This window comes from Ammospiza nelsoni, chromosome 14 (genome assembly GCF_027579445.1).
Source record: "Ammospiza nelsoni isolate bAmmNel1 chromosome 14, bAmmNel1.pri, whole genome shotgun sequence".
NCBI lineage: Eukaryota > Metazoa > Chordata > Aves > Passeriformes > Passerellidae > Ammospiza > Ammospiza nelsoni.
In genome coordinates this window covers 12172486-12191149 of record NC_080646.1, presented here as the reverse complement: position 1 = coordinate 12191149, position 18664 = coordinate 12172486, and the positions used below count along the sequence as shown (strand labels likewise).

At 43.7% G+C, this 18664-nt stretch overlaps 2 protein-coding genes across 8 annotated transcripts in view; both read left to right on the top strand.

Annotated features, from left to right (window-relative positions):
- Positions 1–11687, top strand: ARPP19 (cAMP regulated phosphoprotein 19). 5 transcript variants are annotated; one of them, XM_059482517.1, is made up of 3 exons: positions 1–208; positions 4837–4959; positions 8185–11687. In XM_059482517.1, the coding sequence occupies exons 1-3, from the start codon at positions 164–166 to the stop codon at positions 8353–8355; spliced, it is 339 nt and encodes a 112-aa protein (XP_059338500.1). In that variant the 5' UTR covers positions 1–163; the 3' UTR covers positions 8356–11687. The 5 variants fall into 5 exon arrangements, with proteins under 5 accessions (XP_059338500.1, XP_059338503.1, XP_059338499.1 ...); XM_059482520.1 differs by lacking the exon at positions 1–208 and adding an exon at positions 2352–2483; XM_059482516.1 differs by lacking the exon at positions 1–208 and adding an exon at positions 2381–2837.
- A 2451-nt stretch (positions 11688–14138) lies between these two features.
- The window catches only part of MYO5A (myosin VA), a 98848-nt gene continuing 94322 nt past the window's right edge, over positions 14139–18664 (top strand). For all 3 annotated transcript variants that reach the window (XM_059482578.1, XM_059482576.1, XM_059482577.1), the window contains exon 1: positions 14139–14485. In XM_059482578.1, the coding sequence (XP_059338561.1) occupies positions 14459–14485 (27 nt within the window). In that variant the 5' untranslated portion in view covers positions 14139–14458. The remainder of the gene's footprint in view (positions 14486–18664) is intronic.

Sequence of the window (18664 nt, the reverse complement as noted above, 5' to 3'; positions counted from 1 at the left end):
GTCGCGCCCGCCGCCGCCATCTTGTGCGGGAGGAGGCGGCAGCAGCCGCAGCAGAGGCAGCAGCAGCAGCGCGGAGGAGCCGCGGTCGCGCCTCCCGCCCGCCTCCTTCCCTCGCTCCCTGCTTCCCTCCCGCCCGGCCCCGCCGTCCCGCTGCCGCGGCGCCATGTCTGCCGAGAGCCCCGAGCCCGCCTCGGCCGAGGAGCAGAAGGTGGGTGGCCGGGCCGAGGAGCACAGGGAGCCCCGCGGGGCCTCTCCCGCCTCCATCGGCGCGGCCGGGCCTGTCCCTCCCTCGCTCGGCCCGGGGAGCCCCGCGGGCCGCACCGCCTGCCCCGGGCTGTGGGAGCGCAGCAGGGCCATCCGGCGCTCCCGGGCTGCAGGCGGAGGAGCCGCAGCAGCACCATGGTTCCCGGCCCATCGCGCTGTGCGCCCGCCCGGCCGGGCCCGCGGCGCTCCCTCACTCGTTGTCCGGCCTCGGGCCCGCTCCCTCCGGGTGCTCCGCGGGCCGCGCCGGCCTGCGGCTCACGATCGCAATGGCCGGATGGACACCAGCCATAATCCGCAGGCTAAACGTTTGTTTCACTTCTAAAAAATGGTCCGTTTTTAATGTAATCAGTTCAGGAGCGGAAATACCCAAATCACAACGGCCGTGACCTGTGCTAGTTAAGGCTTTTAGAAAGAATAACTGGCTGGGTTATCTTGTGTCCCTCTTATGTCATCTCACTGATAATTGTGTCATTTCTCAGGTGGGGTTTGGTTTCATAGGTGGCTGTGCTGTGACTTTAGGAAGCCGTTTGCTTTTTAGTCTTGTCATTGCCGTGGGAGCCCCGTTGCAATCCCCGCGGCGATGATCCGGAGAAGTTATGAAACGCAAGTACTGCTTTGAAGGACGCTAAAGGAAAAAGCTTGATCTACATCAGCTGTTAAGTTTTTGTTTAATAATTTACAATTTGTAATATGAGTTAGTCGCACAGGTAGAGCTTTGGGGGTTAATATGGAATGATACCTTCTGAGGAGGTGCAGTAATCAGAACCAGCTCCTTGTCAGGCGTGTAATCTGCTCTTAAATAGGTGTGTTCTGCAGCGTGACTGAATGTCCATGCCAGGTAGGCTGCTGAACGGATACTGTTCCTGTTCAAAGCCTATAAAAATAAGTACCTGGCCTATGCAGCACTCCTAGAATAGCTCTGTAATAAGAGCATAGTTAAACATGTGGCAGCAAGTTTATTGTAATGCCTTCTAGGGTGTTCTGATGAAGTCAGGTGACTGGGGCTGATTTTCCTAACCAACTTTCAGAGTGAAGTCTTGAAATGTCATGCTTATGCACTGTTTGGAGAAATTACCTTTTACTTGACAGATGGGAGGTCCTTGCTTCTCTCCTAATTTAGTTTTATTCTGGCAACGTGTTCAAGAAAAATTACATAACATCAATAAAATAAAACTTTGCTTTCTCTGAGTTTATGTCCTAGTGTGATACTGTGCTATCAGTGCTGTTATGACATTGCAATATTAACCTCCACTAAAACAAAATGTCTGGGTAGGCAGAAGTGAGCACTCACTCGGTTAATGCTTAGCTCTGAAACACTTACATAAACAACCCAGTTTGCAGTACTTATTCATATGTATGCTTCAAAAAGATGTCGCCCCTAAATGAACTTTGAGGCAGTGTTTTCATGATCAGAGCTTTTTTCTGAACTTTCTGACATGCTGTAAGGAGCTTGTGCTGAGTGAGAAAGGTTTTTAGCTACAGTGATACAAACTGAAAATCTGCCAAAAACCAGCGTTTCCTGTTCTTGGTGTGAGAACTCAGGACAGTGGCAGGGGGAAGTTCAGAAACAAAGAAACTTTGGACATAGGAGAATGTATGCTTGGTTGACCCTTTTGGCCTTAGAAGCCTGTATTTTTCAGGAAACTTTTAGAGTTGGTGCATTTTGCTGTTGGATTGGTTTTTGCCACATCAGTTTGCTGTAGGGTTGTGCTGTTGCTGTGTTTTTCCCATTTTCTGCTTTGCATTTTGTCTGATGTCTTGTGCCAAAGATGAGCCATTCGTATCAGGGTTCTAAAAGGCTGCTGGCTGTTTTTTTAGTCATGCAGGTCACTTGTCCAGCAGATACAGAACTTCATGCTGCTAGAACCTGTGTGAAGATTAAAAGCAAAAGCTGTCTTTAAGTGAGTTAGGTAACTACTGCCTTCCTGGTAGATCATTTTAATGACTTCATGAGCTGTGTCAGGTTCCTGTAGAGAACTAAAATTATAACTTTTGTGTGGTTGTCACTTGGAAGAAGAGCGTGGTATATCTTGATTTCTGCCCACTCCCCAGTCATTTGTTAGTCACTTGGTTGTTGCTTCTGTAATTCAAGGGGGAATGTTCTGAATGTAGGAGTGGCTTGGGCTGAAGTCTCTGGGAGTGCTCAGTACCATTTAGTCCTCAGAAGAACATAAGATCAGGACGTGCAGGCAGTGATCTTCCCAGGAAAACTCTCCGAGGTCTCAGCAATCTGGTTTAGGCTTCTGAGCTGCAAATGAACACAGCGAATTGCTTTCTGAATCTAAATCCTTGGCACTCCCTGTATCCTTCAGCCAGGAGTTCTGCACCTTAACTGTATTTTACGTGAAGAACTGTTGTCTTGAGTATTTCTTGAACCTGCTGTCAGCTGGTTTTGTTTGACACCCCAAGTCGTGGTATTGAAATTCTTTAATTTGTGTTCTGTGGGGTTTTGGGTCTTAGTTGTTGTTGGTCATCCAGAAGAAGCGCCGTGCTCTGTATCCTTTTGAGCTGCATTGATGCATAACACGATGTTTTTGTTTGGATTGCCTGCTGTGCCATCATTTGTCAGCCCTGTGAGTTTGCATAAATGTCTCCTTTGATGCACTGTGAATACATATTTATATAAGCTATTTATTGATGGTCCTCTTGTCTTAAAAAATATGTCCTTTTGGCTTTTAGTGTGGCAAAATGTGCCCCCTCTAATACTTTGTGTGTTGGCTCAGCAGTGAGTACCCCGTGATTCAGCATTAGGTGTTCACAGTGTTGAGCTGAAAGGATTACTTTTGAGCAGATCCAGGCTGTGGTGGCATTTTGATAAACCACAATAGGGAGAGCAGCTGCTGTGTGATCTTTGTAAGGCATGAGAACCCTGGACTTGGCTAGTGTGATACTGCCTAGTGAGAAATGGTGTCGTTCTATGCTCAGGAGTGCCAGGGAGACTTTGCCCTTTATTTTATATGTTTGGATTTTGTATTTCCTAGCTGCATTTTCATCTAATAAAAAGCATTGGTTCCTGTTGCCACTGTAGTTTCTCTTTAATTGTTATGAGAGTTTCTGTTTTTCCTTGGGAGAACAGTTAATTCAGTTTCCTGTTGTACTGTGCAAAGCTGTCCTTGAGGTGTTTGCCTAAATGGAGCAACTAGAAAATGTTGTATTCTAAATCTGTTACAGTCTTTGTTTCTGAGGCACCTTACCAGAAAGATGTTGAATCTGTCACAACCTGGAGCAGTCTATAAGAGATAGAGAGCACTTAGGGATGGCGAGTGTGGTGGTGGCTCTTGTTCCTCTTCAGTTGTGGCTTAAGTAGCTCCCTGCTCCCTGTGTCCCTGTCCTCCTGCTGCTGTGTTAACCTGTTTGTGCAGCTGCCTGCTCATCCAGCCCGTGCAAACCCATCCAAACGAAACAGCCCAACAAGGGGAGAAGGAAAAAAAATTATAAATTGCTTATTTTTTGTTGGATTAGTTTCTGTAAAGTCTAAAAGGGGAATACAGGCAGTCATGCTGATCAATGCAATGCAAAGGATGATGACAGGCATGGAAAAGAGTATGAAGGGCTGCCTGAGCAGCTCAAAGTGGACATGAAATCTTAGTCATAGATGAATGACACCCTCCTGATTTCAGTGGCAATTCTTACTTGCTGCCTGAAAGTCTTTCTGTGCTTCAGGTGATAACAACAATTCTGTGCTGCAGCAGTCAGTGCCAATCATATATTTTCTCTGAACCAGGAATGGTTTTCCTTAAAAAAAAAAAAAGGCTGTGGCCAAATTCTGGAAAAAACAAACCAAGAATTTTGAATGCGAGATGTTTTAGAAATGATTCAACAGAATAAATTGTATTTCATATATTAAATTGCTACATGGACATGAAAAAGATGAGTGTGAAGTAGAGGCCAGTGAACAAATTGCAGTTTTGCCAAATGAATATCTCTAAATTATTATTTTGAGCATCCATGTTTTACAGTATGCTCATAAAATAGGCATTTTTTTTTACACAAATGGACTACCCAACTGTCTTCATCCTCATAATTTCAGGATAATTATAGGCATGTATAGAGAAACACAGTATTGCTATTAATGTAACAGCAGGCATGTTTTTGAGACTGTTTCACAGTGAATATCAACACATTAGGCTGGAGCAGCCATACAGATCAGTGTGGCAGTGCAAGTGCCAATCTGCCTAAGCAACTAAATAATGAAACAGGCATTTGGAAAAAAATCCCTGTGGTTTTTGCTCACTATTCAGTGTTTGTTCTTAGTGGACCCCTTGTTTTGACCAAAAAAACCTCCAGTTTTGTTTGAGCTTTTTTATTCAAGATTGACTAATTCAAATTGCTTTTCTTTGAGAGGGAAGTGTGACATTTTCAGCATCTCCAGGAAAGGTGTCTAAAATGGGAGGCTGAACTCCTACAGTTGCTGTCAGCATCTGAGGAAGAGTCTTTGAAAATGTCTAATCAGATAATTGTTATGCTCACTTGGTAGCAGCAATGGGCTGTGGGTGTATTACCTGCAAAGCTGTTCTGCATAAATATACATTGTGGGATGTTTAACTTACTGTATCACTCACTGTCTTTCAGGAGATGGAGGATAAGGTGTTAAGTCCAGAAAAAGCTGAAGAAGCAAAATTGAAAGCAAGATATCCTCATCTGGGCCAGAAGCCAGGGGGCTCAGACTTCTTGAGGAAGAGGCTTCAAAAAGGAGTAAGTTCTTTATTGTCCACAGGGTATAGACAAAAAAAATCCAAAATTCCTGTATCTGTGATTTTTTTTCCTCATGCACAGGCCTTTGCATGGTTAAAGAGTCCTAAGAACCTTAAATTTTGAGAAAGCACGAGGAAGACAAATTTGTCTCTGCACAACAAATGCCAGGTTGGCAGGATAGCTGTTTACAGCATCAGGGTCTCAACCACACTTGTTATAAAAAATTAAACTTAGAAGCTGCTGTGATAGACTTGAAAAAAACCTGTAAAACACCAAAAATTAGGAACTCATCCTTATTTTGTAGTGATTTTATCCTGTCCATTCTTATGCCCCCAAAATCGATGTCCACTCCTTTTATCCATGTTTCTGGCACAAGAAAGTTTGGTGCCTGCTGTTAGACCAGGCATTATCTGACATTAGTGGTTTGACAATGGTTGTATAATTCTGGATATAAACCCAGACCCAAAAATAATGATAGAAGAATGAAGAGTGAGTTAATATTTCAGTATTGTACCACATCTAACCAATGTCTCTTCTTAGCTATTTGACTGGGGGATTTTTAGTTTAATTATTCATAGAGTGATTATGTAATGCCTTTCAGGCATGCTGGGACTCTGTTCTTGTAATAATCCTGGTATGTCACAGCTTCTGGTGGTGCTTTCATTGCTGTCACACCATTGTCACTATTGTCTAGGCCCTTCCAGTACACACAATGATTCCAGGTATAAATCCTTCACAAACCAGCTGATGCAGTTCAGTGCTGATCTAATTCTGTGCTATCTGGTAATATCTCTTGGGGATTGTTAGTGTTGGCAGGTTTTTTGGATCATCTTTGTCTCATGAGTTGGAAGACATGAAGCAGAGTTAATGGCTGGGCTGGTGGTAGCTGAGGTGACTCCCTCTGAGTTATTCTGCAGCCTCAGTGAGACTTCACTGGGTTCAGGGTATGTGTAGACACAGAAGGGAGTGGTAAGTTTGTATTGTGATGATATCTCAGGAAAACAGGCCAGCATTCAGTCAGTAAAGATTGATAACCATAAAGGAGTTATGGCTGCTTGCACTTGGTGCAAATGTGAGAGAATCTCACCACCAGCAATAACAGCCTGTACAATATCTCCATCTTAATTATACACATTGAATGCAAAGGCTCTTGCAGCATGGACTTTCAGATTTGAGCACAGACAGATCCATGGCCATCTTAATTGACTTTTGCTGCTCTGATGAAAGATGGCATAAACTTGTGGGTTCCAATTCATAATAGGTCTCCTGCAGTTCCTGATGTGGTGATAATAACTTTATTCCATTTTTAAAAATTTCAATTTAGTGTGCTCAGTGTCTTAAATGAAGAGGTTCCTTTACTTGGTAGGAGTTCTGGTATACTTTGAGCTGCCTGCACTGATGAGAGTTAGAATAGAGTGAGGATAGTGTATGTGCTATCAGATACTGTTTGTGACAGGAAGACACCTGGACAGACGTCCTTGGATTTGAAAGGGTTGATCAAATTCAGGCCATCTGTGAGAAGCTAGAATGAATCAGGAAAGTTCAGGAATAAGTTAAAGGAAGAAGTGGATTGATATCCTAAACCATGAGAGATGGTGGATTTTCTCAGATATTCTTCTGTGGTCAGCTGTAGCTCAAATCATCTTCAGTTTTGCAACCAGGACACACTCTGCCAGGTCCAGAAATGTTCTGTATTTGATGCACACACCATTACCAGCACACTTTCTCTGGAATAGTGGTAGATGAGAACAGTACTAGATCGTGCTCCCGTGGGAGGATTCTGTTTGGAACTCTTAGACAGAAAGATATCTGCTAACAGCTGTATCACATCTGAAGATCAAATGGTTCTGTTATTACCTAGTTGCTGTTCAGAAGTTTCTTTCGGTTGCTTCAGTCTTAAAGGGCAAAATGGGAAATGTTTTTCCAAATCAGATTATGTTCTACCTTGAGGCCTAGGCTGCAGAAGTAGTGCTAGAACATTTTGGTGTAAATAGGGATTACACCATCAAAAGGATTGTTCTGGGAAGGTTTATTTATAAAAGTGTGTGATTCAGATGTACGACAGACTATGGGAGAGATAGATCAGGTAACTTCAGGGCTCTGCCAGGGAACATTTAAAGCCAGTTCAAGTTACTTCTGTCTAGCAACTGCTGCTGCTGAGCATTTTACAGCTGGTTAGTACTAATGTAGAATAAAGGCTGTGGTGGCACAGTGCTGCCCAGAAGCACTTGGACATGGCAGGTCATGATGGCTGTTGTTCAGCTGGCTGAGGACTAAGGCTATACAAATCTAACTGGGTGGTCTATCTTCAGACATGGTTGTGATTGTAAGCAGTAGTCAGTGGTGGCAGTCTTAATCCTGAATCTAATTTTTTTGCCTCGTACAAAATCTGTTCAAAATCATGGATTATGAGTATCTGAGTGGTAGACCTTATGGTGAGATATAAAAACAATGCAACTCTTCCTGCAAAATGTGTCAGTGAGCAGTTGAAGAATTGGATGAAATTCCATGCCTCATTTTACCATGATGTGGATAAATAACAGTCATTTGGCTTTGACATGCATAGATAATTTAACATTTTGAGAAGTCTGGCTACTCTTAAATGTAATGCTAATAAAAACTCGCTGATATATTAAGGAATGCTGTTTTTCAACTAGGAATTTAAAACTTATTTTTGTATTCAGAAAAAATGGAATGGGGGATAATAATTTCCTTGACCTAGTGCTTTTCAGGACTGTACAGTAGATTTGACTTTGCTAAATAATTGGTTTGAGAACTTTAGAGATCACAGTTTCACTGTTTTAATGTGTGCAGAGAAGAGGTTTTCTTGTTAGCACACACTTTCATGATACTTTGATAGATCTCTCTGGTGTGATAGATCAGGCTCTGTTCTCCAGTTTTAATTTGTGCATTGTTTGGTTATTGTTCTGAGTAGCAGAACTTGTTCAGTGCAACAAAATTTGCAAACCCCAGGGTTTCAGTAGTGTGAGTTTTTGGGAAGACCAAGGCAAAAGTAATGTTCAGATTATTGTTCACAGTGATGTTAAGAGTTCAGCTGTCTATGCTTACTAGTCTTGACCTTTTTTTAATCAACATAGAGCTACTTTGACAAATCACAGAGATTTTGCAACTTTTTAATATCTGAAATATCTATTTGCCAATATAATTCGGTGAATACGTCTGATAAGATTTCAGGCTTTTAAATATGTATGTTTTGTCTTCTAGCAAAAATACTTTGATTCTGGTGACTACAACATGGCTAAAGCAAAGATGAAGAATAAGCAACTGCCTACTGCAGCTCCTGACAAGACAGAAGTCACTGGTGACCATATTCCTACTCCACAGGATCTTCCTCAGCGGAAACCATCTCTTGTTGCTAGCAAGCTGGCTGGCTGACGAGAACACCTGAACTGCATGATTATTCTCATTCCTGTTATTTCTCCTTAATAGTTATTTCTCACCCTCACATCCCCCTTTTTCTTTCTTACACTAAGTCATGAGACTGACAGCTTTGCAGGTAGCGATAGCATGTGCTGCTATTGTAAGGGAATACAGTTAAGAGTAAAATGTAGTATTTGGTCTAGTTGAGAACAATGCACTGATTAAAAAGGACAAGTTTGGTTAGAGCAATGTAATCTACTTGAAAATGTACATATTGCCCATTTCCTAGTGTAGGACTGGTTCCAGCAAGTGACATCGCAAGTTTTACAACTTCTAATGTTTCTGCTTTTGTTATTTCATCTTAATTACAGCATATTTGTATTTAATATAACCTCCAGTTGTGTTGGGTTTTTCTTCCGTGTTTGGGTTTGTTGTCTAAAATAGAGGTTTAGACCACAAGTTGCTAGATGGTGAAGCATGTATAAAAACAAAGACAGGGCTCTGATTGAATTTTGTTTCTGCTTTTGAACTTGAACGGCCTTAAACCTGTTTCAGCTTTAACAATAGAGTTTTTACTTGGGCAATATTTGCCCATTCTGGTGTAACTCTTGTGAACCTAGTGCTTATTGACAACTGCCTGTTGAAGCTGGTATTCTTTTCAGTTCTGTAGCTTAGGACACACTTTTGTTGAAGATGTGGATGAAGTGTGCATGTGCATAGACTGTTGAATTCACTCTTGTGCCATTTTTTGTAAATACAATAGTTTTGCACAACCTTTTGCAAACGTCTATTAGTTTTATGTTTTAAAAAGCAGATAATGTGCCAATCAAAGCACAAGTGATTCTGTATCTTTCAAAGTCTTGTCCTGAAACTAAGAGCCCAGAATCTTGCTACTGAAAGTAAAAATTGTATACCTGAAATTTGTGAAACACATTTACACTTGACTCATCCTTATGCTTTTGCAGTTGTATGTTTCGTTTCACAACAATATCCAGCATTCAAGTATAAATTTGGAATTTGTACCTATATTTGCAGGCAAGTGCCCTTTATGTTCAGCAGTTGTTTAAGCTTTTAAAGCAGAAATGCTCTGTCTGTTGGCATGGAATATGGTTAAGTGTACTGTTAAGAGAGTTCTGTGTGGCAAACACCAGATTTAGGCTCACTGATGTTTGATATGCAATTGGCTTTGAGCTACTTTAGACTTCTGGAAGCAGAAGGATATTGTTTTTTTTTGGACTCCTGAAGAGGTAGTAAATTATTTCCTTTTCTTTGTTGTACAGTAGCCCCTCATTGGCTTTGTGGAAACAAATATCTGGAAAGGTATTTCTATAATGACTTATTTAGAAATAGGTAACTTTTCATAGCAGAAAATAGGATTGAACTCCAGTCCATGTTTATGATGAAGGTTGTATTAGATAGACAAAATACATAGTTAGTGCTAGTTAGGTGAATTGATGCATTTAAAACATGTTAGTTCAATGAAACCAGAATGTTGAAAGTGGAGTATGATCCATAATTTAATTGATTTTCATATAGGTAGTCACAGCCTTCACAGTCTTTGGGAGAACAAGAAACTCTTTTAAAAGATCAATTTACTGAATGCTTTTTTTAAAAAAAAATTAAAAAAAGAAAGAGCCTGTTAGAAACAAAGCACCAATGTGAGTATCACAAGAGAGAACACTTGAAGCTGCATGTTTTTAGAAGCTTGTACTTTGTGCTGACATATTCCGAAAGGTCTTGGGGTATAAAGGACTGCTGGTCAATACCAATGCTGGCCCATATCTTCTGCAATGCTCTCTTCTAGAGGCAAGCAAAATGGTCAAGAGAAATTGAATAGTCTTTATTTGGTCCTGTTTTGATCAGAACGTAGTGTCTATGTCATGTTTTTGATTCAGAGAAGCAATTCCAGAGAATTTCAGAATTGCTAACCTGATTCTATTTGAGTCTGTATAGCCCTGTTTTAGTAGTTAGATGGGCTTTGTCAAGCCTGTCCTTACTCCTTATCCTCCACTAGTATTACAAATAATTTGTGGTTTTTGCAGAACAGTTTGAAGAAATTGACCTACTTGAGTTCTTTAAGAAATTAGGCTGGAAGAATAACAAGGAAACTGGAAATATTAAAGCAAGCTGCTTTTTATAAATGTTTGTTCTAATGTGAAAATCCTTCTTTGTTTTTCTATGTATAAATGAAATTGAAATTAACAATAGGATTGGGCCTGAAACAAATGTTGAACAACTTAAGGTGACTTGCTGTGTATTGTCTGGTGCCACTATTCTGTAGCTCCCTTAAGGTGAGTTCTCTTGATGTTTGGGAAGGTTTAAAAAGATAGCCATTTAAATTTAAACATTCCACTCACTCAGCTACAACTCAGCTTGTCCTGCTGGTTGGACAACACAAGCTCTTCCAGTGCTCACTCAGTGACTTGCAGTTCCTAAGATTACTACAAATTCAGCTATGAATATGTTCTCCATGTGTATATTTGAAGTACTGTAATACTAACTAGGTCAGTGACTGATTATGAGCCTTCACATCTGACAGACCTCAGCAGCAGGCACAGCTATTTTGATTCTGTACACTGTATAAAACACAAGTCCAGTAGTCACTTAACAGGAAATGGAACATGACTGCAGATGGATGCTTATTTTCAGCTTACTCCAGCAAGATAACTCAGCTATCCAAACTGATGTACATAATGTATTATATGAGTTTTACCATTTGATAATTGCCTTTTTCAAAGAAAACCTGTCCACACTGTAGACTGGCAGTCCCTTTCATATCTTGCCTTTAAAGATAGAGTGTTTAGTTGTTAGAGTAGTACTCATGTAGGCTTGTTATAGCAGATAGCACCAACATTTTATTTGAGATAGTTAAGTGGATTAATTACAACTTCACAGATATGTCCCCAAATCTGTAACACCAAAGGCTTCCCTCTCATTGTTCTTGATGTAGTAGGACAGTGTTTGTGTAAAGGCCACAGGAGTACATTTTGTTGGACATATTTACACCCAGTCAAGATGTTAAGGTGATAAAAATGTCAATTGTTCTTTACAAACTTACACGTTGTATAGTATACAGAATAAATTGATTTACTTAGTTTTTATTGCACCATGGAGGTTTGTCTCATCTTTACTGTGTTTTCCTAAACAATACTGGATACTTCGGTATTCTCTGTGGAAAATTTCTAAACCCTAAATCTTACTACTACTGTATCATTAAAAATATGACTGGGCTTTGGTTTCTAGTATGTTAGACTACAGAATTACTTTAATGTAATCACATTTATATATATTTCAGTGCTTATTTTTCTATTAAGGCAATTAAAGCTTATTGTTTGAAAACTCCGTAACAGATGATTGTTTGGGTCCCTTGCACTGAATGAAGGGCATGTCTGGGAACCAGCTTGGTGCAAAGAAGTTTGCATTGCTTTAGACTGTTGGCCTAAATATGGCAACATTTCCAGAAACAACAATGCTAGAAAAGAGTCCCACTAATTTCCCAGTCAGCCTGAGGCTGATCTTTGCACAGCTTCCAGCTCCATGGGTGTTATTTACACAGTTAGCTCAGTCCCCAGGGTTACAGTAACACCCTCTCTGCTCTGCATACCTGCATGGTACATGATTTTCTCTCTCCCTACATATCTCTTGTATTACATTGCAGAGTTCTTAACTGTTCCATCAGTACTGGCTGGACCAGCCCTGTTTGTTTTTACAGCTAAAATCTCCAGGCCTGGTCCTTGAGGTGTGAGAATATGGGCTTGGCAGAGAACTCACTGCTCACTCATTGTACAGCATGACAACAGAATAGGAAGTCCTGTGTGAGAAGGGAATTTCTCTGCCACAGTTGAACAGATCACAGATATGAACAGAACACGGATGTAAGAAAAAAGATAGGGCAAATGCTTCTTAACTGCTGAAAAAAAATTGCATAAAAATTCAGTATAAAATTCTACATGTGGACTGTGTCAGTTACATCATCTGTACGCTGTTATCTGGAACACCCTGGGATCTATGCTCTGAAAAAAATTCCATGTTTTCAAAAAGATGTGCAAGGTAAGAGATGGGGTCTTTTAAAATCTTGCGAGCAAATACTTGATACAGAGGATGCATCTTAAAGCAGTCGCTCTGGACACATTGCAAAAAGGTTGCTTCCTGGCAACTTTCAATGCCCCCAATTCCTGTCCTTAATGGCAGATTTGAAATCCTGGTTTATGCAAATTGTGTCAAATCATAGCATATTTTGCACTCAGATATCTATTTTTTGCTGTGGCTCATTACATTTGGCTCCTGAGCTCCAGCTGTGGGTGGCTGAGATCAGTAATCCACAGTCCAGGCAAACTCCTGAAATGAGTATCTTTGAATTTAAAGGGTTCAAAATATCTGATGTGAAGCTTCACACAGAGGGGAGGTCCAGGTCCTTTCTGAAAACAAAACTGAAATTTCAGTTGTTTATAGTTCCAGTGTTGCACATGAAAGGTGTCTGGTAGCTTTAGTATAGATCTCCCTGGTTCGCCTTGGCAGAGGGATGGAGAGCAGCTATGAACACAGCTTAGCCAAAACCTCACCCCTGGCCTGGACAGCAGCTCCCAGGAACCCTTCTGGGCTTTTTATAGCACTGAGAGTGAATGTCCAGGTCTGCTGGACTGAGCCTCCTGCTGTGGCACAGCAACAGCAATCGTGGCTGATAAGCCTGGACATGCTGGCAGAACATGGGAAGGAATATTTTTAAAATTCTGTTCATGTTATTTTAAACTCTCCCAGCAGAACCAGGTGGTTTTTTAATCTCTATTTTGAGTTTACTAACTTTAGTTTCCTAGCTGTGAAGGCCATATATCTGCACCTAATGCAAACAACTCTAGGTAAGCTACATATTTTCATCTTGGCTATTTCCTATTTGTTCTTGCTACTTTCTCCATCTCCTTTTCAGATAGCAGCAATAAAGTCCAGCTAAGCACTTACTGGGAGTGTTTGTTTTGAGAGTCAGGATAGTGTTTTCTCTCTGTTACTAAATTGATGAGTGATTTCTGACCCATTGCTTTCATGGTTCAGTTTCTCTGTAAACAGGTTTGTCTGTTTCTTTGGTAGTTGTGAGTTTCAGGGGCAGTGCAGATACAACCCACTGAATACACAGCTGAATTCTGAGAGAGGATAAATAGGTAAAAGCACTTTGGTGGAGAGTGTGGCAAATTTACCTATCTCAAACTTGTTTTGTATTTTGGACCACTTGGACTAGTAGGATGTACTTCCAAGGTGGAAAATGAAAATAGAGAAAGAGAGTAATAGCTTCAGTTCTGCTGTCAAAAGAACGCTTTGACATAACCTGAGCTGTACAAAACAGTCATTAATGAATCATAAAGGAGTTGGGTGTCATCTTGAGACCTTGCTGGAACATGGACGCTTTTCATTCCCATTTGACATCGATGTTAAACTTCTCAAAGATGTGTACCTCCATGTCTTGGTGAGAATGGACTTAATTACTGAAGGAACTGGTTTGGGCCCATTTCCCTTCAGTCAGTGCCTTCAGCAACGGTTTGAATGACATATGCAATCCAGCTGAAGGAGATTGTTTACAATTTGAAGGGTGGGATTAAAATCGGCGCCGGTGAAAGGAAGGGACAGGACGGTTCCCTGCGCCTGGTGCTGCCCACGGTGCGGAGCCTCCTCCGCGCCTCCAGCAGGAAATTATAAATATCCCTGATGACATAACGAGTAATTTGTTCAGTGTAGCAGAGAAAGAATAAAATGAATTAAAAAAAAAAAAAAAAAAAAAAAAAGGATGCTAAGGGAGAGGAGGAATACCGGTTGTGGCACAAAGCGGGGGGCACAGCCCCAGTGCCCGATCCCACTGCGGGGCTCCGGGCGCGGCAGAGTCCGCGCTCGGCCGGGGCCGCGTCCCGCCCGCCGGTGGGAGGCATCGCCCGCCCCGCGCCCTGCCCGACGCCGCCGCCGCTCCCACAATGCTCAGAGCCCGCCAGGTAGCAGCAACATGGCGCGGGCCGCCGCCTGAGCATCCTCCTCCTCCTCCTCCTCCTCCTCCTCCTGCTGCTGCTGCTGCTCCCGCCCGCCTCCGCCTCCCGCCGCCGGGCTGCCGCAGAGGGGCCGCCCGCCCGCGCCCTGCGCCATGGCAGCCTCCGAGCTCTACACGAAGGTAGGGCGGCGGCGGGGCCGGGGCTGCGGGGGCGGCGGGGCGGGCAGCGCGGCCCGGCGGAGCGGCGGGGACGCGGGGTACGGGGCCGGAGCTGCCGTTCCCGGCGCTGCCAGTCCCGGTCCCGCCGGGGCCGCAGCCCGGGGGCGCGGGGGCCGCTCCCCGACGCCGCTGAGGGCTCGGGCCCGCGGGGAGCGCCGTGCCGCGCCGTGCCGAGCCGTGCCGAGCCTCCCTGCCCTGCCGAGCCGTGCCGAGCCGTGCCGAGCCTCCCTGCCCTGCCGAGCCGTGCCGTGCCGAGCCGTGCCGAGCCTCCCTGCCCGGCTCCGGCAGCGGCGGGATGCAGCGCGGTGCGGCCGCTCGGTTATCGCCTCTCGGTTATCGCCTTCGGGAGCGCCGCGCCGCTCCTTGAGGAAAAGCGGCTTCTACGACATTGTACGGCTTTGCTGTTCAGCTACGCTTTTTGGTGACACTGCACCTTTGGATTATGCTTTTCTGGCAGTCGTTCAGAAGCCCTGCAGTCAGCAGTGATGCGCAGCGTGACTCTCATATGCTCTTTAATCAGACGTTTTTCTAATCTTTTTAGTGTTGTGTGTTAGTATCTCGTCAGCTTCTGCCTGGAAACAGTTACTGCCCTGCGCATCTTGATGGCAAAGCCTGCAAATTGAGATGTGCAAATGGTTGTTTTCACCTCTAGCAATGCATTGTTTTCACCTCTAGCAATTCATTGTTTTCATTGCTCTGCCTTGAGCTAGTGCATAAATCTGAGAAAAATGACAGAGAACAGGTCTTTGAGGGCAGAAGGGATGACAGAGGTCACTGGAATTGAGCAGGGCAGGACAACATGGCAAACTCCAGATACTACTTTCGAAAGGCTTGCACGGTCAGAGTGTTGGTAGGAAGGCCACGCCATCTAGATCCTTGAGCCACTTAGTGAAATACTCCAGAATTATCTCCAGTCCAGCACTCTGCAGGGCAGGAAAGGAAACAGACCTTTTGTTCTGGCATGGATAAGTCACTGTGTTTGTAGAGTCCTCCCTCTCAGGGGTGGTGGGACAGCACAGCGGCTGCATCAGGGCAAACCAAACCGGGCAGTCCCTTCACAGGGGCTGCTTGCCTGTGTCTGACTATATTTGTGTGGGAGACACTGAATGTCAGAGGTGAGGCGCCTGCCTGCACCCCCAAAAGAATAGTGAGTACATTAATGGTATGGCACACCTTGGTGTTGTGTCTCATACAAGAATACCTCTTTGAACTGTCCCAAAGGGATGAAATTTACCATTCTGGTCAAGGGAGCAGTGGTACTGCAGAGTTGTTTCCAGGCCCGCAACAGACCTTCTCTGTGTAAGGAGTTACTTTAGAAATGTGGTTTTGATTTCTCCCTCTCTGTTGATGTTCTTATGGAATTAAAATGTCTCATAGAGCGTAGCTCAGACTACTTGCTTGTTATTTTTTCTTTTTTTTTTTTTTTTTTCATTTACAACTTTGTCTGACCTTGAATTCTCTTCACTGAGTGGTTGAATCCTTTGGTCAGAAGCTGCTCCAAAAAATGTGGGTGTGCTGTTGTCCTGGAGCTGTGTTAGAGTGGAAAGACCCTTTATAATTCCTCAAGGCCCCTTGTAATTCCTGAGGAGGGCCTGGCTCAGAAATGGGCAGGCCAGGGTGGGAAACCTGCTGGGCGCTCAGGAGAGACTCTGCTGCCTTCCCTCTCTGCTGGCTCCTTCCTCAAGTCATGGCAGCCTGCTGCTTGAGCAGCATTCAGTGTCTCATCCTTGATTAGCTAACATAAATAATGGAGTTAAGGTCCAAGCATGCTGAGGTAAAAAGAGCAAACACAAAGTGAGACAAGTGCAGGAGGGACTCACTGGGTGATGCAGGCCAGTGGGATTGTGCCTGTGCTTCTCTCACACACCAGGCTGTTCTTGTCCTCTTTAGAGACATACATAGGCACAGAGAGTGAGTTTCACAGCTTTTTTAACTGCTAAGCAGAGATTGTCATTCAGGGCAGCTGCTTAAAGTACCCGAGCTTCCAGAGTAGTATCAGCTCTTACTGATGGTGTTGGCATAGATATTTTGCTGGCAAGCAGGGTCAGGGATGAATTTTCAGCACATCGTTGCTGCTGTGTGCCCTGGAGCAAGGGCAGCTCTCTTACCCTCTCCCCCTGGATGCCCCAGCCCAACCTGGCTGTGTTTTCCAGGTGCCCGTGTTGGTGTAACTTGCAGCAGTTGTTGGTGAGGTTATGTTGATGACTGGATGAGAGTTGCAAAGAAGTTGTCAGCAGTTCTTCAGGTGCTGCCTGAGAATGGCAGAACAGATTTATTTCCAGCTGGGGGTGGTGGATGTGGGGCTCTCTGCTCCAGTGTGTCCAGTTTGCCAGTATGTTATCCTTCAAATCTGGGTTCTTTGCCTACCAACATAAAGCTAGCACCCACTATCCCAACCACATATTGAAATGCTGAAAGGAACTCTTATTTTTCCAAGCTATTTTTTTTGTTAGAAACCAGCTATACAGATTTTTTGAGGAAGTCATTCCACTCTTGTGAAAGCCCTACTGCTCTGATTCATCCAGATGTGTTTCTAAATTTGGTGGCCATATAGCCAGCCTTGGAGTTGGACATGGATGTAGTTAATCTAGAAATTTGGATTTAAGTTAAAGGACTGGCTCAAGGGCACTCACAGACTAGTTGTGAGCAGTGGCCCCAAACCATGAGGCTTTGTATTCCTGTGGTATTCCATGAGGTATTCCTGTGCCCAGTGACTCTGCAAATTCAGGCTCTGCTTGAGGGCGTTAGCTTTAGTTTTGGGGGGAAGCAGCTTCAATCAGTTCCACATCTCAGGCATTCTTACTGAAAACATGATGCTTTTGAGCCTTGTCCTGTTGGGTTTATACCTCTAGCAGGTCGGTGGTCTTGTTGTAAGTTCATTTCTGGAAGTTTTGCTTCTTTGACTGTGCAGACAGACTTAGAAGAACCTTGGTGTGTTTCTTGGGTCATTGCAGCCCCACTGAGCAATGCTTGGATGTCACTGATCCATTTCAGCATTTCAGGAGCTGTTGACCAACAGCAGATACATACCTGCCTCTGCTGACCCATAAAAATTGGTAGGGACAATTTAGGCCATGTACTGGCTTTTGTTAAGTGTAATTTGATTTCTGTGGAAATTAAGAACAGGGGAGAATGCTCTGCCTAGAACAGGAACTCATCTGCTGGAACTGCCATGTTTTGTGTTTCAAGTCACCTCTGTGAGTTTCGGGGGTGTGAAACCAAACCCCAACACATGCTCTTCTCCCCTGTAGATAGAAATCAACAAAACAGATCAGACACTGTGTTTGTGCTGCCTCTTTTAACACCAGAGTGAAGAGGTGACCTTTTTTTCCTCTGTTTCCATCTATATTTCCCTGGGTTTGAGTTGTTTCTCTTTCATGCTGTGCTTTCCTAGAGCGTGCTGCTTTGCCCTCTCGGGATTTCTGTTTCCCCTTTGTATGGCTGTGTACAGTGCACTCATTTATTTATTTATCCTTTCAGTCAGAGATTCATGTATTTTCATTCTTGCTGCTACCAATGTGCTCCTCCCTTTCCATTATGTCTGAGATGAGGGGGAGCTGGCTCCAGCTAGCTTGGTCCTAGCATAGGGCCTAATCCAATTTCAGTGTTAGTGAGTGAAGTGTTCCTTTGAACACAGAGGACTCAGCAAACAGTTTTCACTGGAGAGCATGGCCTGGGCAAGCTGATATCAGTAGCTGACCTTGGAATGGTTGAGTTTGAGGGTTTATGAGCAATAAATTGAGTTAGGGAAGTGTCAGAGGAAGCTGCAAGAACAAAAGCTGCTTGTGCTGTCCCCAGCGCTGCAAGTGGCCCTTTCTTGGTGTCCCGTGGCTGCAGCTGCTGCTCTGGGGGTGAAGCCAGGGGTGCAACAATGCTTGGTCTTCTCCTCGCCTGTGCTGGCTGCTTGCAAGCAAAAATGGCAAACAGGGGACACTGACCAAGGAATGGCTCTGCTTGGGCATGTTGGTGCTGCATGGGGAGGGAAATGCAGCAAAAACCAACCTGAGCATGGGAGGGAAAGTGGAACTATTTCAAAATTTCTGTGCCTGTTAGTGGGCTTTTCTTGGGATTTAAAAAAAGCTGCTTTAATTATATAGTCCTGTTTATTGCTGTGCTGACTTGTTTTAAAGTAGATTCTTC

Excerpts from the sequence above, each read along its gene's own strand:
- ARPP19 (XM_059482516.1), top strand. The coding sequence starts at position 2,781 with ATGCATAACACGATGTTTTTGTTTGGATTGCCTGCTGTGCCATCATTT. Across the intron at positions 2,838-4,836 it reads TGCCATCATTTGTCAGCCCT|GAGATGGAGGATAAGGTGTT; the intron begins GTGAGTTTGCAT and ends ACTGTCTTTCAG. Across the intron at positions 4,960-8,184 it reads GGAAGAGGCTTCAAAAAGGA|CAAAAATACTTTGATTCTGG; the intron begins GTAAGTTCTTTA and ends TTTGTCTTCTAG.